The sequence below is a fragment of the Haliotis rubra genome, unplaced genomic scaffold (assembly GCF_003918875.1).
Source record: "Haliotis rubra isolate DU_JTF1 unplaced genomic scaffold, ASM391887v1 Scf39, whole genome shotgun sequence".
In the NCBI taxonomy this organism is placed as follows: Eukaryota; Metazoa; Mollusca; class Gastropoda; order Lepetellida; family Haliotidae; genus Haliotis; species Haliotis rubra.
The window spans coordinates 2,186,555-2,213,000 of record NW_025767068.1 but is presented as its reverse complement, the minus strand read 5'-3'; the positions used below and the strand labels follow the sequence as shown (position 1 = coordinate 2,213,000).

General features: G+C 39.5%; 1 protein-coding gene across 1 annotated transcript; it reads left to right on the top strand.

The window, feature by feature from the left end:
- The first annotated feature begins 1,872 nt into the window (after positions 1-1,872).
- LOC124286680 (bifunctional 3'-phosphoadenosine 5'-phosphosulfate synthase-like) lies at positions 1,873-24,144 on the top strand. The gene is given in 15 exon segments (XM_046723087.1): positions 1,873-1,899; positions 13,621-13,693; positions 13,696-13,877; positions 13,879-13,971; positions 14,307-14,445; positions 14,648-14,766; positions 14,956-15,069; positions 15,291-15,338; positions 15,340-15,403; positions 16,021-16,226; positions 18,490-18,621; positions 19,078-19,207; positions 19,416-19,558; positions 20,441-20,566; positions 22,381-24,144. Coding segments are annotated over 15 exon segments (1,839 nt in total). The 3' UTR covers positions 22,624-24,144.
- Positions 24,145-26,446: the final 2,302 nt, after the last annotated feature.

Here is a 26,446-nt window from a genome sequence, read left to right as displayed (position 1 = left end):
CAAAACCCTTGTATCAATAGTAAATTTCAAAATTTTAATGGGAAATTTTGTATTCTAAAAATGGCCCTATGGCAAATATGGCCCTATGGCCAAAAAATTCTCAGTTGCCTTTTGTGAAGACCTTTATTTTGCTTCCCAAGTCCCTGATATCTAGGTTTTCACCTTAACTTAAGGATTTAAGGATTTACGGTTTTACGGATTTTCCACCTAAACTTTGAACATTGCAAATGTTTCCAACTTCCGGGCTGCTGAGTTGTCACTTCAGTGATAGTGAAGCAGCTGTTACCTGTTCCATCCTACAACTGTATCAGATCTATATCTCTATAGTCATACCGGTTCATTCCCTGTTCTGTCTCAGTTTAATCACACTTCTAGCTTTAATCTTTTCAAGGCAGATGCTACCAGATGTTAGAAAGATTCTCACAAGTGTGAGGACTGTACCCTTGAGGTGTTGGCATTTGGTTGGTGTGGGGTTTACTGTATCTTGTAAAATTAAATGAATATATGTATTATATTTCAGTGATATTGAACAATCTGAATAATATGTAGGTAACATTCATTGAATAGATACTGTCATAGCTTGCACATGACAATGTATTTTCAGTTCCAGTGTGTGAGTATTTCCAAGTGTACCTACCACCTCAGGCCCACCATATGTTGCAGTCTATTCATATTAAACTTCTCACCTTGCAGTCCAAAGGCAATATGCTACTTGATTAATTTAAATTCATGCAATGCTCACTCATACTGTGACAGATTAATTAACATGGAAAGCAGGACAAGCCTAAATAATGATTCAGAAGAATTATTTCCAGTACAAGTAAATGTGTGAAGAAGTCACTTCGCACACAGGTTCCTGGAGCGGATAATAGCCTTAATTAGGATAAATATTTTGGCAATGAAGGTGTCTGATAACTTTATTCCCACTTTGTGTGGTGATGTGTTAGTACTGAAGATACTCTTCACTTCTTCACTTCTCCATTTTGGATTTCCTACTTAGAGAAACAATATAGTGTATGAAAGACAAACATCTAATTGGGGATGAAACCCCACCCAGTGGCTGGAAATGTCTAAGATATATGCTAACAATAATTGCTAATTTAACATGAAACTAAATGCTGAAGACAATGATAGATGAGTGGGTGGATTTCTTCAATGTTTTAGAAACAATAAGGTGCAATAATTGGTTGGTTAACCAATGACATGACATGAAATTAATAACAGTTTCTTAGTGATCATGCTACCTGTTTGTACAACACCATGTCTGTCTGTATTTTGTGTCAGTATCAGTATGATTACAGTATGGGCAAGTCTAACACTATGGGTGGTGGTGGTGGGTGGTGTTAATAGCTACACTTTGATAGTGTTAATAATTAGGTAAAAGGCTTTTGGGCTATTCAATTTTATGATGTTGTAACAGAAGAGCTCAGATTTATGGATTAAATGTTATTTGAGCAGTATTTTCATCACACCTGTTGCTTTTAAACTCAAACTGAGATCTTCAGTTTTTTGCCAGTACTAAGGTGTGATGTAACATCAGTTGCACAAGTTGATTCCAGGGAGGAAGTCAGTATGAGTGTACCTAAGTCACTATAATCCTTCACAACTTCAGGTATTTAACTGTTACACGAGTGATGCATGAATGAATGTGAAGCACTTGTAAAAGGGGAGGCAGTTTCAAGCATGCTTTGAGAGGCGGAGCTGCATGAAAATGTAGGTCAATGATTGGCTTAGCAGGGTTAGTGTTGGTGTGAGTGACAAGTGCAAGCCACATCATCAATGCAGCTGTGTGCAAGAACTTGACAGTAAAAGTGTTAGGCATAAAAGGCCGAGAGCTTGGTCGTTACATTTGGGAGACTGTATTGTGCTACCATGAGCAGTTCTAAGAAGGAAGGGAAGGTGAGTGAGAGCAGTCCCTCGTTATTTCACAGGGAGAAATGTGAATGTTGACTTGTCAGTCCATGGGTCAGTCAGTCAGCGATGTTTAGTTCCTACCTACTGCTTGTGGCATGGGGGTTATTGTCCACAAGCAGCCTCTCTAAAGTAGCTCATTGATTCAGGCAGTTAACAGGTGTGTGGCTTTACAATATCAACTTGCCACTTATTCAATATAGATGCAGTTGAAAGCAGGCCTGGGCAGTGTAAACAATCTTTTAACTTGCTGACCTAACTCTCAAGCAGCAGCCTATGTTAACTTACGGTAGCCAAAACTGAATTCCTGAGAGTTCTTTCTCAGTATCTTCACTGAGGCTCTGTACACATTCCTGGATTTTATTAGTTTGAATTCTTCTTGTTATAAGAAATTCAGCAAGATCACATTACATAATGACTTGACAGGCTATGAAAGTGCTCAAGTACACATATGAAGTTTGTATGTGGGACACATGGGTTAGCCTTGTCCTGTCAGACACCATGCTGTGTGCTGGTGGTACATGTCACTGTACAAGGGCTGGTTGGTGGTCCACCATGTCAATATATTCATGGCAACATGTGGGCTGCAGAGAACTGTCAGGATTGATGCGGAAGATTCATCAATATCTGAGCAGTGATGATGGTGTTTGATGTCGTCTGTTGTGTGGTGTATACAATACATATCCAGCACTCATAGCTTTACCTGTTTAGTTTTAAATACGTGTTTGTTACTTTACAGAAAGTGTATGATGGATTTCAATTGCTGGTTATTTAACTTATAGCCTTGATTATAATAAAGTTAGAAATAAGACATTTCAAAATATTCCATATTTTCAATAGTAAAAAAACCATAATGGATCAAGTGCAGCACAAGTCTTAGCATTTTGAACTCATAGCTGACAAAATTTATACCACACCTTCTGTATTTGAATACACGATGTTCCACCTATTTTTATCTGGAGATAATACATTCTCTGCAGGATCATTAGAGTGAAGTTATTTGCATATTATGCACACCAGCAAACATGTTTGTCAGAAAAGGGCATACAACACGTTATCCCAGCTTTAGTCCACACACTTTCAAATCCTTAGTGAAAAAACTGGCATACCACTGACGCCATCACATATTTAGTCCAAAAACAAGCATATCACACACACTACCACAGCTTTAGTCTCAGACCTAACATACCACACACCATCACAGCACTTAGACCTGGCATCACAGCTTTTAGTCTTATACCTGACATACCACACACACCATCACAGCTTTAGTCTTATACCTGACATACCACACACACCATCACAGCTTTAGTCTTATACCTGACATACCACACACTATCACAGCTTTAGTCTTATACCTGACATACCACACACTATCACAGCTTTAGTCTTATACCTGACATACCACACACCATCACAGCTTTAGTCTTATACCTGACATACCACACACACCATCACAGCTTTAGTCTTACCACACCTGACATACCACACACATCACAGCAGTCTTATAGTCCCAGACCTGCTTTCACAGCTTTAGTCTTATACCTGACATACCACACACCATCACAGCTTTAGTCTTAGACCTGACATACCACACACCTGGCATATCACAGCTTTAGTCTTTTCTTAGTCTTAGACCTGACATACCACACACTATCACAGCTTTAGTCTTAGACCCACACACCATCACAGCTTTATTCATACCTGGCATACACACCATCACAGCTTTAGTCTTAGACCTGGCATACATAATAACACACCTTTATCACAGCTTTAGTCTTAGACCTGGCATGCCTTAGACCTGGCATACCACACTATCACAGCTTTAGTCTTATACCACCTGGCACCACATCACAGCTTTAGTCTTAGACCTGACATACCACACACTATCACAGCTTTAGTCTTTGAGTCTTATACCACAGCTTTAGTCTTAGACCTGACATACCACACACCATCACAGCTTTAGTCTTATACCTGACATACCACATACCACACACTATCACAGCTTTAGTCTTATACCTGACATACCACACACACCATCACAGCTTTAGTCTTTACCTGGTATACCACACACACCATCACAGTTTCAGGTCCAAAATCAACATTCTTGGCCTGTGTCGTGTAGCTATACTACGCTCAGACACAGTTTTTGTTGACATCTGCCCCTAAACGAGGCACGTCCGCTATAGGGAACTTACTTTCAGAGCAGCAGCCCCGGCCCTGCTAGGTAAATATCATGTTATTTTGTAAATGACTCAACAATTAAGTTGTTCTATCAGCATCATGACACAGCTGGTGCAGATTGCCAAGCTGACATTCAGGCAGGTTCCATGTCATATGCTGAATACAGGCTAGTGACAATTACATGTCTGTTGCCTCAAATTTCCTGAAAAAACATTGTTTTGCAGGGACTTATGTAGACCTCCTCCGAGGCTAATATCCAGCCCTTAGTCTGCAGCAAATGTCATGAGAATCCTGTATGATGGAGAGAGAGATATTAAAGTCACTGTTAAAAGTGGAGTAGTATATGTTACAAACAGCTGATTTCACTGATAACAGGACCAATAATGGATGTTGGAAGGTGTTAATGCGTAGTTTATTATTAAAGCAATTAATGCAACATCAAAATATGATATTGAAATACCTCGGAATTTAGAATGGAAACATTATAAAAATCCCATACAAATTCTGAGCAAGGATTTTGGCTCAAAATCGAGAAATCATGATTTTTAGAGCTTCTGAAAACCGTAGCTCCCAAAGTAATGCATTGATTTTTGTGATGTATGTTACATTTTGTAGGTAAATCTATTGGCTTAGAAAGTGTGCTTAATTTAGAGGTTGGCTGATAACTGGCATTCTGATTGGTCCTCTAGACTAAGTAGCAAATGAAAACAGAAATCAAGGGCAGATAATTTGAGATCATGAGAACCATGGGACTGGTTCAAGAAGTTAGTGTAGCTTTACTTCGATATGAGTTCCAGAGATGTAGTAGACATACCTATAGATATTGTTTGAAACAATGCCATCTCAAGATGGGAACATCCCATTGTTTCAATGTCAGCTGACAGACACAGCACGTGATAGACCAACACCAACATCTTCTGACAGCCATTGTTTTTACATTCAAGTGTGGTTGCTTGATCCCCTCAGAACTCGTTACCACACATACCTACCACCTCACCCTTGTACTTCATTGACTGGTGGTTCCTCATCGAAGGACTGGCACACAGATGAACACGGTTTGTTTGGGCTGCGGTCTTTCCATTTTGTGTGACAAAGCTTTGGTGAAATGAAAACACAATTGTTGTATAATTGGTGTTTATTTGAAAGATATTGTTAAAGATAGTTTCAGGTAATATGTACAAGGTATGGGTATGTGGGGGAAGGTTTTGTCCCCAAGGTGTACTTGAAACCTTGGGTATCAGAAGTATAATTAGTGATGTATGATCCACCAGGTATCTGGGATATAATTCATGAGTTATGATCCTCCAGGTATCTGGGATATAATTCATGAGTTATGATCCTCCAGGTATCTGGGATATATATGTTGAGTTATGATCCAGCAGGTATCTGGGATATAATTCATGAGTTATGATCCTCCAGGTATCTGGGATATATTTGTTGAGTTATGATCCTCCAGGTATCTGGGATATAATTCATGAGTTATGATCCACCAGGTATCTGGGATATATTTATTGAGTTATGATCCTCCAGGTATCTGGGATATATATGTTGAGTTATGATCCTCCAGGTATCTGGGATATATTTGTTGAGTTATGATCCTCCAGGTATCTGGGATATAATTCATGAGTTATGATCCTCCAGGTATCTGGGATATATTTGTTGAGTTATGATCCTCCAGGTATCTGGGATATATATCATGAGTTATGATCCTCCAGGTATCTGGGATATATTTGTTGAGTTATGATCCTCCAGGTATCTGGGATATAATTCATGAGTTATGATCCTCCAGGTATCTGGGATATATATGTTGAGTTATGATCCTCCAGGTATCTGGGATATAATTCATGAGTTATGATCCTCCAGGTATCTGGGATATAATTGTTGAGTTATGATCCTCCAGGTATCTGGGATATATTTGTTGAGTTATGATCCTCCAGGTATCTGGGATATATATGTTGAGTTATGATCCAGCAGGTATCTGGGATATATATGTTGAGTTATGATCCTCCAGGTATCTGGGATATATATGTTGAGATATGATCCACCAGGTCTATGTGATGTAATGAGATATGATACACCAGATATATGTCATATAATGAGATATGATCCACCAGATCTATGTGATGTAATGAGATTCGATCCACCAGATATATGTCATATAATGAGATTTGATCCACCAGATATATGTGATATAGTGACATTTGATCCACCAGATATATGTGATATAGTGAGATTTGATCCACCAGATAATGAGATTTGAGTTACAGTTTTAGACAGAAGCAATCACACGTGTGCAACAGAAAAGTTCTGATGAAACACCATTGATGAGTCTCCCGAAGGTTTCCAAGATAGTGCAAACTGTGAAATAGATGAAAGATGCTCTGTCTGTAGGAGACATGATGATAACTCAGTACAGTATAATGTATGTCACAAAAGTGGTTTACACCATCATAAAGATAGCAATGAAATCCTTGACATCACAGTCTCAGTGACTACATCAGACTACTGAAGTAAGATTACCTGGTGTTTGTGTGAGAGGTAAATGTAAGCAGACCCCTCTATCCCTATTGTTACATGTGTTGGTGATAGGATCACCTGAAAGTAAATACACCACTGTTGACTTGTCTAGGGTCACATTGCTTGTTAGCTGTAGTCAGTCTTGAGTTTATCTTCAATATCAGTTTATACACCATGCTTGTCTGAACACGAGAGCCATGATGTGCATGTCAACTGGAGAATCAATGCCCGTGTTGCTCCACCATGTCCTGTTTATTTCTGAAAAGTCCTACATATAACTTGAATATTGCTGAGTGCAGTTTAAAAGTAAACTAACTCACTCACTGATAAGTCCTATATTAACGTGATAACAGTTTGGTACTGGAAAAGCGATTTGAGTAGATTTGCAGGAGTATCAAGATTTATATATATTATTATCTGAGAGTATTTCAAGGAAAGAATATATGATCTGTATGCCATTGTTGCAATTCTTGATTCCGTGGTTCAGGACTTTGCTCCATGTATTAATACACAACTCAACTGTTGAAAGGGCTAGTCAGATATGTCATTCTGTTTAGGATACACATGACAAAAGGATGGGGTGATAAGAAGTATCAGTGTTGCAAATAGAGTTGTCTATCACAGCAATAACAGAAAATAATGGAACCACGGACTGTTCACATGAGCATACCATGACACCATTGGCTGGAGCCAGTTGAAGCCAAAGTCAAGCAATTTTACAAATGAATGGAGTAGAATCTAGATATGATGTGATAGAGACCGATGGTGGAGTTAGGGTACTGGGTAGTTGCCCCAGAATGCACACAGTAGTGAGTGAGTGAGTGAGTGAGTGAGTTTTACGCAGCACTCAGCAATATTACAGCTCTATGGCAGCGGTCTGTAAATAATCAAGTCTGGACCAGACAATCCAGTGATCAACAGCATGAGCATCGATATGTGCAATTAGGAACCGATGACGTGTCAACCAAGACATGAGCCTGACCACCTGATCCCGTTAGTCGCCTCTTACGACAAGCATGGGTTACTGAAGACCAATATTCTAACCCGGACGTGCACGGGTCCTGCACACAGTAAGTCTGACATTGTATCCATTCAATACTCACTTGACGTGGACTCAAGGTGGTTATTGGGATAAGGCTACATCCAGAATCAGTCAGTGAGGTTTCATTTAGTTTATGGCAGTATCCCAACAGCACTGTATTCATGTGGAGATTTAAACTGTAGGGGAAACTTGTCAGTCACACAGACCCTGAAAACAAATATATTCAAGAAAGTCCATGCAAGTCTAGAATATGTGGCAGGTCTATATTTCCTCTGAAAATGAAGAAAGTCTCTGGGCTCCTTTTCACTATATTTTATGATTATTTTTTGTGAACAGTTTTTCCTGTAAAATATGTTTTAGATAAAATAAGACTAGATGTTAGTCTAGCAGGAAACAAGCCATTTTTCTTTTTTAGTCACTCAGCTATCCCCACTACCCCAGTGTATGTCTTAAATAAAGATCTCCTGGTTCATGTGGAATCAGTTGGGTAACTAAGTCTCGTTGTGAATAGCAAGGATTACATTTGCACAGTTTTTCCTACAATAAAGAATTTCTAAAGCAAATACATTATACACATATATATATATGTTTGCTGCTGCTATCTGAGATAATACTTCATTGCAAGCAGCTGTATTGTGTTAACGTATGTTTCATTATTGATTCAGTTGATCCACATGCCACATAAACTTGCAACGTGTCTTTCTAAATCTTCGGCCACACAGTTATAATTGTTTGTTTATGGTTTTGCCACTAAGATTATCCTAAATATATGCTTACATAGCCGCAGCTTGGTTTTCAAAATCTACAAATGTTGTGGTAGGTGGTAGGATGGTTTAGTGTGTACAGACGCCCCTGTATGGCACATGTACTCTATCAGTATTATAGAGCCAGGGTGTTGGAAGTCAGGAGGGTTCATAGTTTAAACACCTTTTTAAGTTTTGGCCTCAGTAATTGTGCCCATGTGTGTGTACATAACGGAGCAGGGGAACATATACATCTGCAACCGTTTCCTTTGACTGTTGGTTGATTTCCGAGACAGTCTCCAGTCAGTTCCTTCGCTGATACAGCTTTCATTTCATCTTCAACCCAGATCACAGCTTGCTCATATGGAAGAGGTTAGTCGAGACAGGAGTGGTTTCCCCTGTCACGCCCTGGTAGTTCTGTCATGATTTCACCATGATTGTGGTTAGAGGATCAGGAGGTGAGACTAGATGACTTGGTTGATGCATGTCATCATATCACAACTGCCCAGTTCAATAGCTTCACGGGGCGGTGGGGTAGCCTAGTGGGTAAAGCGTTCGCTCGTCACGCCGAAGGCCCGGGTTCGATTCCCCACATGGGTAAAATGTTTGAAGCCCATTTCTGGTGTCCTCTCCCCTTTCTCCCCCCCCCCCCATGATATTGCTGGAATATTGCTAAAAGCGTTGTAAAATCAAACTCACTCACTCACTCAATAGCTTCACAGTCTGGTTCAGGACAGTTACAGAACACAGTCAATTTGCTGGAATATTGCTTTAGAAACACACTAACTTGCTGATGACAAAACCTAAGTTTACTTATGGACTCTGACAAGATATCAATGTAAGATATTGCTAGGTGTGGCTTACATGACATTTATTGACCTGACTGAGTTACCTATATATGTCACTGACACAAACCCATGTTCAAATAGGTTTGTGGTTCTCTGTTTGTGTTGATACATCAGTGGTGATACATCATATAATTGCTTATTTCCAACAGTTATTTCATTGTAGTGGTTTGTTTATGGAAACTGCTCTATGTTGTGTTTAATAAGAAAGCCATTCATTATCATACATATTTATCCCAAACAATACTTCTTTCAGTTTTATGTTTTCCTGCCGAGGATCCATAATGTATATTACAAGGAATTACATGCATGATTAGTGGGGCAAAACAGTCCCAACATACTGGTGTGCAAGGACCATGTGGCGATGCCATTATGATACACTATTGTGGTAAGGTGTCACATGACTATTCAAAATAGTTTTGAAAGAAATGGGGACACTTAGCACAGATTTTCATTACATACAATGTGAACTCAAACCTGAGATTTTGGCAAGATGAAAGAATGCTTTTACCACAAGGCTATCGTCTTTCCCTTAAGTTTACTCAAGGGAACTTCATGAACAATTTTGTCCAAAATGGAACAGATGAGGAAAGGTAAAATAGGGTTTAATATTGTGTTGGGAGTGGTTGGCTGTTTGGGGTGCTGAGATTATAACATGGCCAATAGTCCAGAATCCAGCTGGCCACAGCAGAACTTAGGTATTCTTATTCCGAAAGAAGTTCCATTGACACATGGCTGGTTAAAACTGAAACAGGCAGCCGATCATGTATGCCAAGTGTGCCATGACAGGCTTCAAAACACCTGTCTGTTGACCATTAAGACGGATGTGTGGGTGACCAAATATTGCTTGTTTGCATTAGCATCTGTGTTCCACACATATGTATGTATTGTTTTTAAGATAATGCAATTATGGGAATTTTCACATTTGCAATAAGAGCTTTCAAGATGATTATGTAGGATTAAGTTTCTACCGGTAACAGGTTGATTCAGCCATTATGGTGGCATGAAAACGTCCGCCTTGGATGTTGGTTACAAAATGATTTATGTATTGCAATAAATACCACTACATTTTGCATGCAATCTTTCAGCTGTGATTTGTTATGAACCAGTATAATGAACCTACAACCAACCACCCCCACCCGCCCATGTGGACAACTTTACACATATTTGCAGGAATCTGGTTACAAATTGTTTCACTGATCACTGGAAATGGTCGCTAATTTCAGAGTTTCTGTTTAATTTGCCAATTGTCACTGATGTAAACTTCTCCAAGATCAAGATATGCTTTATTTAGAAAAAGGCAACGAACTGGAGCCATAAAAACTAATCATCACTCTACCACTCATTCATGTTCATAATAGTTGAAGAGAGCCATTGGATGTGGATCTCTTGTACAATAAGTAAGGCTAGCCTATTATTTGTGCTGTTTATTCTTGACACTAGCTATAGCCCAGTTTGAGCCAGCCCTGCATACACACAGGTTTCAGCAGTATTCCGTGTGGTAGGTGTATGGATGTTAGTGTTGGTTTTGTCATGACGTGGACTGTCAGCCGGTGATGTGGCTGGTGATGTGGCTGATCCGCTTTCCACCACAGGACACACACCTTTGGCGTAAACTCACTTAGTTAGAGAATTCAGCCTACTGTCACTGACTAGGCACATGATCCACCATCTGCTCTGTTTGATTATTATCTATAGCATGTATGTACAGACTACTGTGTTCACTGGCAGTATCCATTGATTATGGTGGTGTAGTGTTAGACGCTGTTGACAGACAATCGCTCACAAGGGTAAATCTGATTTTAAGTACTTCAAGATAAGAGGTGGTATCAATTGTTGATTTATGATGTAAAGAATAGGTCAGTGTGTGAAATAGTTTCCAAATTTTGCTAGCCAGTCAGGCTAGCTATGCATGAAAGTTACTAGTCCACAAAATAATTCACTAGCCCGAAATTTGAATGTAGAAACTAAGCAGAAGATTACAAAAATAGATTAGAATATGATATTGTCGGCAATATGATGATCATTTTATCGGGTTTCATCGTAAAATGATCCCATGAAGTGTGATATTTACAAAATTCCCATGAAAGTCGCTCGCCAGTCGGACCAGTGACTGTGGATATTTACTGGCTCAACTGGATTTTTACTAGCCACGGGCTAGCGGGCCAGTGGCTATTTCGCACGTTGGAATAGGTCTTCACTGGCGACTTTCAGGTTACTGTCAGAACTAATGCTACTTCAATGTGTAATGATGCATTGACTTTCAAGTTTGTTTTGGGGGACTAGTGGTGAACCTTCACAGGAAGATGAAACTAAATGTTAGCATTTGTTGGATCACTAGAAATGGTGAATTTACCGACTGATCCGTGTAATTTGTAAAGTTGGAATCAGGCCTGACAGCAGGCCAGTTTGTACCACAAACCTACTAACATTATCCGCTCAAGGATATATTTCATGTAGATGTACTAACTGTTATACTGTCACGCAACAAATCTAATTCAAAGATGCTTCGCTAAAAGATCAAAGGCACTGACACTACTTTATCAGGCGATAAAGTACACTTTTTTGCATTACGTCACGCCAGCGTCATCGCACTTTAACTATAATAGTTCAGGGCAAAAGTTTACTTTATTACACTATACATGGGGGTAGAGTGAACTATATTTCTTAAGTAGTGCATGATCAATACTGCTTGGATACATCTACACATCTTGCTCATCACTGAAACAAGTTCTATCAACCATGGATGTATGTTTAAGGTTTCTGCTCCTGACATCACAGATTAGTATTAACATATATTCAAGGTTAACATATAATCAAGGAAAACAATCAGTGGGATATTTCTCTACTTTTGGTTTACTACTATAAGTTGAGTTGAGTTGAGTTGGCTTTTACGTCACATCAGCAGTATTCCAGCCATATAGTGACGAGAACAAGTTTGCATTAATAAACATTGTAAGTACATACTCGGAATGAGTTTTATTTCAAAAGCATATATTCATTACATTGTCATTTAAAACCGAAAAGTCACAACACCAAATTTAAAAGCAGGCAATTCGTTAGTCACATTACACAGGTACAATTTATGATACAGATCAACTTCCCTCAGGTAGTTCACTATCAGATGAGCGCTCACGCGGGAGAACAGATCTTTCAGATTTGTTGCATCATAATGTGAGTCCCTTGCAGACGACAAGTCCACACAGTCAAGCAGAATATGCTTGATGGTGAAAACATCATCGCAAGAGACACACATGGGGGGTCCATCCCCATCTGTCTTCAGCAGATAGTCATGTGTAAACCGACTGTGGCCAATACAACATCGTCGTAAAATTACCTCATCGTGTCTTGACTACTATAAGAATGCAATAGTCTCGAGTGTATTCTTCCTTGGCTGATTTTGTTCAGGATTATTTATGGAAATATCTGATCTTCGAGCTTGTTCCTCTTTAAAGATGGACTATACGAGACCCTTCTGGGAATTCAAGCAATGATTTGGTCAAATGGTTCAAACTCCACTTAACTTATTCTGTATATCATTCACCCTCTTAAAGAGAACCCCAAATTACACCCTCTAATTTCACCTGTTTGAAATGAGCAGATAGCAGGAGCTGAGTCTCCCTGTTAGGACTTTGTTGTATTGTTTCTGTCATTTATGTTCTTTTGCATTATCAGATCTTGTGCGACATTTTTGTAAGTTCTACTCTTGACGTGTAATAACATTAAGTGTAAATCAAGAACATGATATTTTCGCTGTGTAAGTTTCATCACATTTTGCTTAGTCAGTGGAATTAACCATTCCTGACATCATCTGTGATGCTGACAAAGGTCTAATTGACTATTCATAGAAATCACTGGCACAAGATGCAGCTCCAGTTTGTGGCATTGATCGGAGTGTCTTTAATCATGTTGTTATGGTTTTGTGTGCTTCTCTGTGTGCTGATTGGGACAAAGCCTTTCTTCTCCAGGCAGTCTCCATCATGCCATGTGATAAGCACCAGTAGAAGAAATTCCACTTTTTCCTCACAAACCTGATCGATTAATGCCGAAAGTTATGACCCCTAAATGGTTGTCATTTCTCAAGTTTGCAAACTTTTTTATGCAGGTTTCCGGGAATATTTTACCAGGTATGATTGCCCCAGATAAATAAAGAAAATGTTGACATCCTATATGGGATATGTATGAGTCTTAAACCTTGTCAGGAATCTGATACTGCTCCAGTAACCTCCGGATGAAGGTCAAGGCAACCAACTGTGTTGGGTGGTCAGGCTCCTGACTGAGGACTCAGTAGATCATATTCAGCAACAGAGACATCTAGTTTTGAGGTTTTGGCTTTATAATGGCTTCTGTTTTACCTGAGCACCCCTCTGTCTTGCAGGCTGTACAGAAGGCCACAAATGTGGTGTTCCAAGCTGGACATGTCTCCCGAGACAAGAGAGGTAAAACTGTGGGCAGCAAGGGGGATTCCGAGGCTGCACAATATGGCTGACGGGTCTGTCTGGAGCTGGAAAAACCACAATCTCCTTCGCTTTGGAGGAATACCTGGTTGGTCAGGGCATCCCTTCCTACAGTTTGGATGGAGACAACATCAGAACAGGTCTCAACAAGAATCTAGGTTTCTCCCCTGAAGATCGCTGAAGAGAACATCAGACGTATCTCAGAAGTGGCCAAATTGTTTGCTGATGGCGGTATTGTCTGCATCACCAGTTTCATCTCACCATTCAGAAAGGTAAAAAAACTTCATAAGTTCTTTTCATTTTTTTATTTTCTTCGAAATAATCAACTCCTTAGATGTGAAAATGTGATTTATTTTGGAGTATACATCTCCAATATAGAAAGACATTTTCTTTAAATGGGTATAACCCGTATTCAGCTGATCATTATGACTGCTGATTCAATCAGATGTGTTTTCCAAGAGTCATAAAGTGCTATCTATTGAAAAGAAGCCTTTCTGCCCAAGCTGTCAAGACCAGCTATTATGCTGATGCTATTCAGACTGTAAGTTGAAACAAGTACAACTATAAGATAAATTACTGATGTTTATTGCTTCATGTTGTTTTCCAGGATCGAGACCAAGCAAGGAAGCTTCATGAAAGTGCTGGGCTTAAGTTTATTGAGTGCTATGTGAACACACCCATCAACATATGTGAAAGCAGAGATGTCAAGGGCCTGTACAAGAAGGCCAGGGCTGGTCAGATCAAAGGTGGGCTGGCTTAGTAGAATGGGTTCCTCTCTGTAGTGGAACTCAAGTTTCCAACGTGAAGCCTGTCTAGATTTAATGGATGTTATTTCCAACATTTTTATATAACCTATATGCAACTACCTCGTTACATAGATAATACTACATTGTTGCGTATGTTGTAACTACCAAGTTACTCACTACATTGTTGGGTCTTGTGTTCTAGGATTCACTGGTGTTGACCAGGCCTATGAAGCTCCAGATGCCCCTGAGGTGACCCTCAAGGCCGGAGAGTTGACTGTGGATGAGTGTGTACAGGAAATCATTCAAAATCTGCTTGAAAAGGTGCAGTAATATTACAACTATGTATAAGTTACAGTTAGAACATGTATATTCCAGATGGTCATACATAATGCTGTTCTGGTTTATGATGATTCTCCGGGGCAAGTAAACAATGTTGATATTTGTTAAGCTTATGTGTTTTGTATTTTTAATAAAATTGTCAGCTGATACATTTTTGTATATTTTATTTAGGAAATTGTGCCAACTCATGCGCTGAACTCTGTGAAGGAATTGTTTGTGCCAGAAAACCGAGTGTCTGCTGCTCGTGCTGAGGCCGAATCTCTTCCATCAGTCAACATCACAAAGGTGGGTACTGCTATCTGGAGCTATTGCCAATAATTTTAACTTTCAGTATAAATTCAATGAGTAGTTTGGCCAAACAAATCTGTGTATCAATCATACTATTTATCCAAATCCATTAATTTGAGCTTATATTTGAAATAAAACCCATCTTAGTTTGACAACAAAAACTGACTTCTACTTATAGCACAGAATGACTGATATTGTTATATATTCCCTCCCTACAGCTGGACCTTCAGTGGACTCAGGTGTTGTCAGAGGGCTGGGCTTCCCCTCCTCAGGGGTTTCATGAGGGAGAGGGAGTTTCTGCAGAGTCAGCACTTTGGGTGCCTGCTGGATGGTGAGTACAGATGCTTCACAGAAGAAGGGAAATGGCACATTGTCTTATTCTAACATTGTGTTTGAAGAGATACATATGGAAATGCAATGACTACTTGGAATGGTTGGGAAGGATATTTTCTTCATGGGCCTATGGCTCCATGCTCAATATCTTACATGAATCGGGATTCCTCTATACAAACATGTCAAACAAATCTTGCTTGCCAACTTACAAGCAGAGCTACATCCATTCCTCATGTTATCCTCCTTCATGATACATTATTCCTCCTGATGTTCGTTTCGACTGCATAGTACACAAAATGGTGGTTATGCACAAGTGCACACTTTACAAAAGAAAATATGGCATTGCCACTATTAGGGATAGCAGAATTTTTGCACATGAAAAGACGGATACATTCTCTGTTCACGCCTCCATAGAAAATCTATTATGTATCCTATTTACTTCAAACAGAATTTGTGCTGAAGTTGGTTAGTCTATTTGTGTTTCATTACTAAGAGTCTGGATATAACTAGTACATAACTGCATAAATGTCTATCTAGTATGTTATAAGTGGGAGAATAAGTATATATGTCATCATCCCCAACCCCACAATATAGACATCCATGTTCGTGTTGCAGGTGGCCTGACAAATCAGTCCATCCCCATCGTGCTTCCTGTACAGACAGTGGACAAGGAACTCCTGGAAGGGAAAGCAGCGTTCACCTTGAAGTATGAGGGCAAGGCTGTTGCTATCCTGAGAGACCCTGAGTTCTACAAGCACCACAAGGAGGAGAGGTGCAGCAGGCAGTTCGGCACCACCAACCCAGGGCATCCATACATCAAGGTAGGTAGCTGCAGTACCCTCAAGGTATTCCCAGAAAATAGAGATTCTTGTCATACAAAGAGGACTGGTTGGACATAATGTGTGGCCTGGGTTAGGTGATTCAATTTCGAAACTTGTTATACAAAGAGGATTGGTTGGGCCCAATGTGTGGTCTTGGTAAGGGGATTCAGTATAAATGCTTGTCATACAGAGGGGATTCAGTATATATACTTGTCATACAGAGGGGATTCAGTGTAAATACTTATCATACAGAGGGGATTCAGTATATATGCCTGTCATACAGAGGGGATTCAGTATATATACCTGTCATACAGAGGGGATTCAGTATAAATACTTGTCATACAGAGGGGATTCAGTATAAATACTTGTTATACAGAGGGGATTCAGTATATATACCTGTCATACAGAGGGGATTCAGTATATATACCTGTCATACAGAGGGGATTCAGTATAAATACTTGTCATACAGAGGGGATTCAGTATATATACCTGTCATACAGAGGGGATTCAGTATAAATATTTGTCATACAGAGGGGATTCAGCATAAATACTTGTCATACAGAGGGGATTCAGTATATATACCTGTCATACACAGGGGATTCAATATAAATACGTGTCATACACAGGGGATTCAGTATATATACTTGTCACACACAGGGGATTCAGTAAAAATACTTCTGTCAAATGTAAGAGATTGTTGAACACAATATAAGCTGGGTGAAGGGTACTTGTCACACAGAGGGGATTCAGTATATATACCTGTCATACATAGGGGATTCAATATAAATACTTGTCAAACACAGGGGTGTCCTCCCATTTCGCAGACAGCCAGTTCGCAGACAGCTTAAAACAGCAATATTTACAGTTCAGTGAGCAGATTATCTACTACCTGTTACCTACACATTATAATGGAATAGTCCAAATAAAAACACAGGAACAAACTGAAGCTATATATTTATTTGAAAGATGGATGAAAAGACATAAACATTTCTAGTCTAACGGGCGTTGGCATCATCATGTTGAAAACATTAGCTTATCTATTAGAAATTGCGACACTGTTGTATCATATAAATCAAATAAAGACAAATGTGAACCTAAATATTATTCATATGGAATAAGGAAGTTATATGTTTTGCACACAATATTAAGATATATGACGAGTGCACTTAATTACGATGTATTCAGAATACATATTTAAAAATATGACGCATCATGTCAATGTGGCCATGGATGTGAGAATGTTTTGCATTACTTCCTTGAATGTCCATTGTATACTACTCAAAGACATAAACTGTTACAATCTTTAGAAAGTATTGTAAAAATTAGAACACTGATTGGTATTAATCGTATCTTACATGGCAATGCAGGTGTCTCATTTACTACAAATCAGAATGTTTTCAAATATGTACATATCTATATCTCTCCAACAAAACGTTTTCTCAATTAACTTCTGTTGTACATATGCTATTATTGGGAGGGGGGCTTTTCTATCAATAAACACAATCAAACCTCTAAGTGACAAACCTGTTTTTATATTAGATAGTAATTGAAAGTAAAATCAATTTTGAGAAGAGATATTATTTATTATTTAATCACAACAAAGTTCTATTTACCCACAATCAAACTTCTCAGTAAGAAGCCTGCTTCAGGCTCACCCTGCTCTACTCACTGGCCAGTGGACTGTTCCATTATACCCGTAGGTGTTACCCTAATTAACCTTCTAGTTCAGTGTCTGCCAATTGGGTATCTGTCAAATGGGTGTCTGTCAAATGGGAGATAACCAACACAGGGGATTCAGTATATATACTTGTCATACACGGGGGATTCAGTATAAATACTTGTCATACACGGGGGATTCAGTATAAATACTTATGTCAAATGTAGGAGATTGTTGAACACAATATAAGCTGGGTGAAGGGTACTTGTCATACAGAGGGGATTCAGTATATATACTTGTCATACACGGGGGATTCAGTATATATACTTGTCATACACGGGGGATTCAGTATAAATACTTATGTCAAATGTAGGAGATTGTTGAACACAATATAAGCTGGGTGAAGGGTACTTGTCATACAGAGGGGATTCAGTATATATACTTGTCATACAGCGGGGATTCAGTATAAATACTTATGTCAAATGTAGGAGATTGTTGAACACAATATAAGCTGGGTGAAGGGATTCCATGGTATAAAATGTCTGATTATGTGATCACCATTGTCTTGCTAGTGATGTATTATCACTTGTGATGTGTATTGTCCAGATGGTGTACGAAAGTGGTGATTGGCTGGTGGGAGGAGACCTCGAGGTGCTGGAGAGGATCTACTGGAATGATGGTCTGGATGAGTTCAGACTCACACCCAAAGAACTAAGACTGCGCTTCAGAGACATTGGGGTATGTTCTCAGAATTGTTAGTCAGCCGCTGGAACAGCCAGATGATGTTGGTCCAAGATTACAAGATTATAATGCATATACGATTTAGGAATAAAATCATATTTTCTTTGAACATATTTGATTTAATGTATATCAACTGTGTGATTCAGACAGTGTTTGCCCTTAACCCTGAAAGGCTGTTGGCCATAAGGACCCAGAACCATAAAAAGTTGTGGGTCCTGATCAGAATGTGTAGGCCCTAAATTTTAATATCAAAATAATACTCTTAGTTATTGGGGACGAAAAAGCTGTTTACCCATAAGGACCCGCAGAAAACAAAAGCTGTGGGTCTGAGTGGTTTTCAGTCGACTAGGGGCCTAAGGACCAACATTAATTTCGAACGCTGGACTCGGGTAGTAATTCTTGTTAGATGCAATAGTATTGGACATAGTTGTAGGACAAGTGTCTTCTTTCCAGGCTGATGCTGTGTTTGCCTTCCAACTGCGTAACCCAGTACACAACGGCCATGCCCTACTGATGAACGACACCAAGAGACGGATGCTGGAGAAAGGTTACCAGAAGCCAGTTCTACTGCTGCATCCACTAGGTCAGTTGGGGAAGATCAGCCTGGAATACCAGGGTGACCTGATCATCAATATTTTGTAAATGTCAGTAATGGAAGAAACTTGCAAGTCCTTGGTGAAAGTCTGTAGAGCAGAATGGATCTGCCCTTTGCCATCCTCCCTAGACTATGATGAATGTGTTTTGATGATTGTTTTACAACACTGATTATACCTGTGCTTTTTCTTGACCAGGTGGGTGGACGAAGGATGATGATGTGCCTCTGCCTGTTCGTATGCGTCAGCATGCGGCTATCCTCCAGGAAGGAATTCTAGACCCAGACACAACAGTACTGGCCATCTTCCCATCTCCAATGATGTATGCTGGACCTACAGAGGTGTGTATCAGAGGCTGATTGGTCCACAGTTATTCCATGCTGTACATTAAAACTGATTTCATGAATTTTGTTCTCTGAAATCAAATTACCAAGCTTAATGTTGTTTTAAGAAGTGATATTTGAAGATTTGTAGTCATTATCTAGGTTAACCTATATCATATGGAGGATGTGGTTATCTAGGTTAACCTATATCATATGGAGGAGGTAGTTATCTAGGTTAACCTATATAATATGGAGGAGGGGGTTATCTAGGGTAACCTATATCATATGGAGGAGGTGGGGTAGCCTAGTGGTTAAAGCGTTCGCTCGTTACGCCGCAGACCTGGGTTCGATTCTCCACAAGGGTACTATGTGTGAAGCCCTTTTCTGGTGTCGGGGCGGTGGGGTAGCCTTCTGGTTAAAGCGTTCACTCGTCACGCCGAACACCCGGGTTCGATTCCCCATATTGGTACAATGTGTGAAGCCCATTTCTGGTGTACCCCGCCGTGATATAGCTGGAATATTGCTAAAAGCGGCGAAAAAACCAAACTCACTCACTCACTCACTCACTTTTCTGGTGTCCCCTACTGTGATATTGTTGTAATATTGCTGAAAGCAGCGTAAAACCATACTCACTCACTCACTCACTCACTTGAGTATCTCATATGTGTGTCTGGGGGGGTGGGGTAGCCTAGTGGTTAAAGCGTTGGCTCGTCACGCCGAAGGCCCCGTTTCGATTCCCCACATGGGCACAATGTGTTAAGCCCATTTCTGGTGTCCCCCGCCTTGATATTGCTGGAATATTGCTAAAAGCGGCGTAAAACTAAACTCAGTCTGTCAGTCATATGTGTGTGTCTGCATGTTTCCTGTGTATCCTGCAAGTAATCCAACCACGGGTTACAGGTTCAGTGGCACGCCAAGGCTAGGATGTCGACAGGTGCCAACTTCTACATCGTAGGTCGGGACCCTGCAGGGATGCCACACCCTGATGGCACCCGTGACTTGTATGACCCAACACATGGAGCCAAGGTAGGTCGAATATGGAAATACTTCCCGTAAAAGGCAACCAAATGATCACATGGTGAGACCTGATGATGTGATGGTGTGGCATAGTGTTGGGAATTGGTTGAAATCTCACAATTGATGATTCCTTCATTACCAACGAAAATCATCGAAAAAAACTGGTTAGCATCATTTTTTAGATTTTCCTATCCAGGTTGTTACTGCAGAAAAGTATAACATGATGCAACTTGTTACTTTAAAGGGATGACTAATATATTATGAACATAAACTTCCTGGAGTCTTAGAGAATTATTCAGTCATGACTTTTCAGTTAGTGAAGTGAGTTTTCTAAGAAATAAACATGTTTCCAGGCCCTGACAACTTCTAAGATATGTTCCATTGTCAAGTATTCCAAAGACTCAAACAATAGTTCCAAAATCGTTCATGTTCGATTATGAGAAAATGTGATCGATTGCTTGGTCGTTTGGTCAATGCGACCAATCTTCGATTATTTCAATTAATCGGAACACCACTAGTGTGGCACCACGCATACCCCAAAATTGCCTGGTACAGGGAGCTGGTCTTTAGGTGGAATATTGCCCAGTACTGCATTTAACAACAAACAGCATGAACTTGCTCTATGGTATCTGGACTTAAATTTGTTAGAAAGTACATGTTGTGAGTTTCATTATTTTATGCAGCAAAATATATATCCTCAAAACTATATCAACTATATATGCTAATGTACATATTAAGCTCACAGTATTGACTAAATGTTAGCTATTCCTGAAGTTTCCTTTCACAGGCATGATATTGTAATGAGTGCCATGTGCAGTTGGAAATATTCTTCATTGGGTCAAAGTTTCTAGAAACTGCCACTGTTCCTGACCCTGTTTCTCTTTTAAAATATCTTGTTCAAAAGTGGACGCAATGCACTAATTAGGGTAGGGTAGTCAGTTACTGCAGATGTACTCTGAACTAAGTCATCAGTCAAAGCTGAAGCTTAAACTGTTTGATTAACAGATGATCTGACATATCTCCAGAGGAATTTGCCCCATTTCCCTTTTAACAGAGATATGCCCTACTTTAGCATTCAGGCCTCCCAAAGAAAACTTTCCTACTGTGCAGAAAACGCAGAAAAGCCCACATTAATCGTGGAAATAGCAACATAAACATAATACCTAGCTACTGAAACAGTAAAAACGGCAACTTTAAATCGCTAAAACTGGATAAAAAATACGAAGAGCCTGCAACTTCGATTTTGCACATGCACACATGGAAGAGGAAGTCTCGAACGCATGTTGACAATTTTCAGCTTGGACAAAAGTTACATTCCCTTTTTAAAGTATTTCTGTTGTGTTATTTGGCATTTATCATCATGATACTTGTGTGCACACTTGTTTAGTTTCAATTGGTATGAAATGATTGACAGCAATTATTTCGACATATTCAAGGTTGCTCGGAAATTTGAAAGAAACGCGGATCATAATGCACATGGGCAGTAGAGGTCAAAATTCGCTGATATAAAAATGTTGCATCTTAGTCTTTCGTTGCCGTTTTTACTGTTTCAGTAGCGAGGTATTATGTTTGTGTTGCTCTTTCCACAATTAATGTGGGCTTTCTGGCGTTTTTCTGCACAGTGGGAAAGTTTTCTTTGGTAGGCCTGGCATTGCCCCTATCCGGAGACTGACCCCTGCTGTCCAGTCTGTGTGAGAACTTTACACCTGATCATGTCCTTCACCAGATGTTCCACTGACACACTTCCCTATCTCCAGATTAGTCTATTCAGGGCAGATACGTGTCCGGCAGATAAAGCTAATATAACTCATCCCATCTTGCAGGTTCTCACCATGGCGCCAGGGCTGACACAGCTGGAGATCGTCCCATTCAGGGTGGCTGCCTACAACACCAAGCAGAAGGCAATGGCTTTCTTTGACCCTGAGAAGAAGGAGGAGTTTGATTTCATCTCTGGCACCCGTATGCGTAAACTAGCACGTGATGGGGAGACACCACCCCCTGGCTTCATGGCACCAAGTGCGTGGAAGATCATGGTGGACTTCTACCAGTCTCTAACACAGCAATAATTTAAGAAATAAATGGCACTGCTGCACACATATTCATCTCATTAACCAGGAGAGTATGCATAATCCTGTTCCATTTGCACAGCTACTCACCCTCGTCATTTAACAGTCTGTACAGATTCTGCATAAAGTGGAGAAAGGTTGTCTGTGGCTATTTACCAAATACTTCATCGACTACCGTCATGTACATGTGGTAAAGTATATCCTTCAGAGTAACCATGTGTATGTACCGGTATATCTATGTATGTGTGTCGTTTAGTCACTCATTGGATGTGTGGGGCACTGTGGTAGCCGGATGGCTATTGGCCACCCATGTTGTAACACTTTTATGGATTTCCCACTATGATGAACACTTTGCAAAAGTTTTGCTAAAATAGTGTAAAGCTCTACTCACTGACACAAAGAGACTTATGTGTTGAGTATGACGTATTTACATTAAAATCATATGATTGTATTAATTATTTCAATATTTCCTGTCAATGTGTTACTTTTGGGAAGAGCCAATCATCAATATCACAAATTCACAGTTCAGTTCCATCAGCCATTGGACCTCATTACCATCATTATGGCCATGTATTTAGTCTGTCAACAGAAGAGCCTTTTTCCTCTTTATGAATCTGTAGTTGGGAACACAAGAATATCATCAAATTTGTCACAGGTATTTGCATGTGGGAACAAATATTTTAACATTCATTATCAGTATCTTTTCACTGGTAAGTTTTGTTCTGTATGTTTTGTAAAAGAATTGTATGAATGTGACAATTTGTGACCAACTTTCTGCTTTTGTTTGTACAACAGTCTTTTTGATAAGGAACAGATAATCCTTATGTGCCATTTTTGTTATACAAACCACTTTTTACATACAGTTTGCTGCACAACAAACAATGTTTTATGTAGATATGCATTGATATAAGGCATGATTAATCAGTGGGTGCAAAACACTGAAGCAGAAAAATGTCTACGCAGAATGTGATACTAACCAGAAATCCGTAGCCTATACTATACAACAGAAGTTAAGAACCACCATTGCATGACCAAACAATAGTAGTAATAGGAGAAAACTGAGAAGTCCTTAACTTCTATTGGGTGGTATATGGTATTTTAGATAGCTGATAGCTGTTCAACATATATATTACTCAACTTTTGATTGGGATTATCAACTTGCACTGCAAGTGGTCACTTGGTAACTGGTAACTGTCTTGCAAACACTATTAATATTTCCATTTTGGAGCTTCATTTCAGGTTAAACAATCCCGATCATAAGTTTAGTTGTATATAGAACTACAGGCTTCAGGTAGCGTATAAAATGATGACTTGTTGGAATCCATGCCAAAGCAAATTGTGTTAATTTGCCATTGTACATAACTTTGTGGGATCAACTATATACAAGTCAGTATGTGTGTTCCTCCATACTTAGGCGTGTGTTAAGGCCCTGTAGTAGTTGTTGGCTTGTAGAGAAAGGTTGGTAATATCTAACAATAACGGTGCCTGTCAACTGTCTTGGAAACCCTGTCTGTGTGATCTGATAATAATCTGAAATACAGATACTGTTGTCATGTATTTTATAGTAGATAGATAATTAGAACACAAATTTAATATATTCTTGTATCTGAGGAAGTTCTGGGAAGTAATATGTAGAGGTAATTGCTTTGTTGTGTATAGCAGAATTGTTGATTTTAACCATTGTTATAGCGGTATGATGTGTTGAGTATTAAGTTTTCAGTGTATACTTTGACATGTTCTCTGATATTTGTGGAAAAATTATTTTTATAGAATAATAGGTTTTAATGATACAGGTTTTGATTGCACAGAATGAAACTGAACACATAAACTGAAGATGGGAGGCAGATGGGTTCAGCATTTTTAGGCCAGTCGTGTTCCAGGTGCTTGGTTTGAGGAAACCTCACCACTTTCCAGTGCAAACATAGAAAATGGCAGTGTCTATATCTAAATGTGCACTTTATTACTGTTATTTCTGGAAATAAATTTCACAATATTCCTTTTATGAATGTAAAGAATTCTTTTCCAAAAAGTACTAATAAAGTGAAAACAAATGTGTGAGGGAAAATGTGTCTGTGTGTGGATGCTGACAGCATCATGTCTACCCGCGTGTATAGATGTAGTAACCAGGGGTGGAAAACAGCTGCTATTTAATCTCAGTCAGGAAGGATAACTCTCGAGTTGACTTTGTGTGTCGTGTACCTCTAACAGACTCAGGTTCAGCCACTGGTTTACCTGCTACAGACAGACCTAATATTGCTGAATAAATTATGGCAAATCAGGAGCAAGCCTCCATTTCACTTTAGCTTCAAAATTAAAATTCTTTTTAGATTTTGCAAACAAAGATGTTAGTTTTTTGTTTCTCACCTGAACGTGTTTTTATATTAAGACCAGACTTTTACCATCTATTTTAAAGAGTATTAATCACCTGAAGAAGATGATTCATTACATTGTATCATAAGGCCAGTTGAGTGAGACACTTTTAGAAGTTCACTTGAGTTAGCTGTTAGTCAGTGGATTCTGCCCATGGTCAACTTTGGGTGGTTAGTAGTTAGTTTGTTTGCATTATGTGTTCGTGTTCTATTTTTCTGACATTAATTCTGTAGTGTGTTTCAGGGGTGGAAAGAGGTTAGTTGATCTGAGTTGGGTATGCAAATTAATAAACAGTTCTGGCTCATATTCTGAAGATTACACTTCAGATTTACACTTTTTATCTTAGAAAGAATTCTGTGCTAGGTTTTGTGGTACCATGTCAATCTACATTGAATTCAGGGTGGAATATTATACTGACAATCATGCTATAGGGACGTTTTGTCTCCAGGTGGATGTGTACAAGACAATGTTCAGACAAGATGGTGGGCATGGCACGTTGTCGAGGTACACATTACCCTGGCGATGGAGGTATCAGGGGGAGATAACTGTGTACAGACATAACCAGTTGTGTAGCTCTTCGTACTGCTGTCGCTGGGGCTTCTGCTGATTATGTCCAATAAACTTATGAATACGTTATTTCAAGTCTGTTGTTGTTTTTGTCATTGAGGAAGCTCCACATAACCCAGCAGTTAAACTGGTACTTGTAATGCCAAAGTTCCTGTTCATCCAACTGATGAGAATTGCTTCGGTGGACTAGTTGATCATTGTGGCTGTTGACTTATTCCTGGCTGAGTGACAACCAGAATGCCTTAACTTTTTGATCTGACTGGGATCTATTTGATCTAAACTGGTATGCTAGCACTTGGAAAAGGTTGAGTATATATCAACACTTTTGCCTGATCCTATATACATTGGCTGTCACATGGATGTCTGTTCACTTAACTCTGTATACCGCTTGTAACACGGGTGGAGCCCCTTTCCCAGGCCAGTTGAGCATTCATACAGTTTACATATCACATGGGAGGTCAGAAGATCAACAGCTCGAACACTGTACTCAGATTTGTGGGGCAGTGGGAATAGCCTAGTGGTTAAAGTGTTTGCTCGTCATGCCGAAGACCTGGGTTTGATTCCCCACATGGGTACAGTGTCTGAAGCCCATTTCTGGTGTCCCCCACCATGATATTGCTGGAATATTGCTAAAAGCGACATAAAACCATACTCACTCATTCACTCTATCAAAACCTGGGCTTCCTTGCATTGGGACTGAAATGGTCCAAAATGTTACTAAACAGTGTTTGCCTCATTTGGTGGATCCAATGTTCCTAATTTGGCCACTAAGCTGGGCAAGATATAGTCATAGGTTTGAATCCCTGACACACCCTAACCATGGACCCTATGAGCGCCTGTCAGTACAGGGATGGGTGGGAAAGGGACAGAATGGAACCTAGACAAT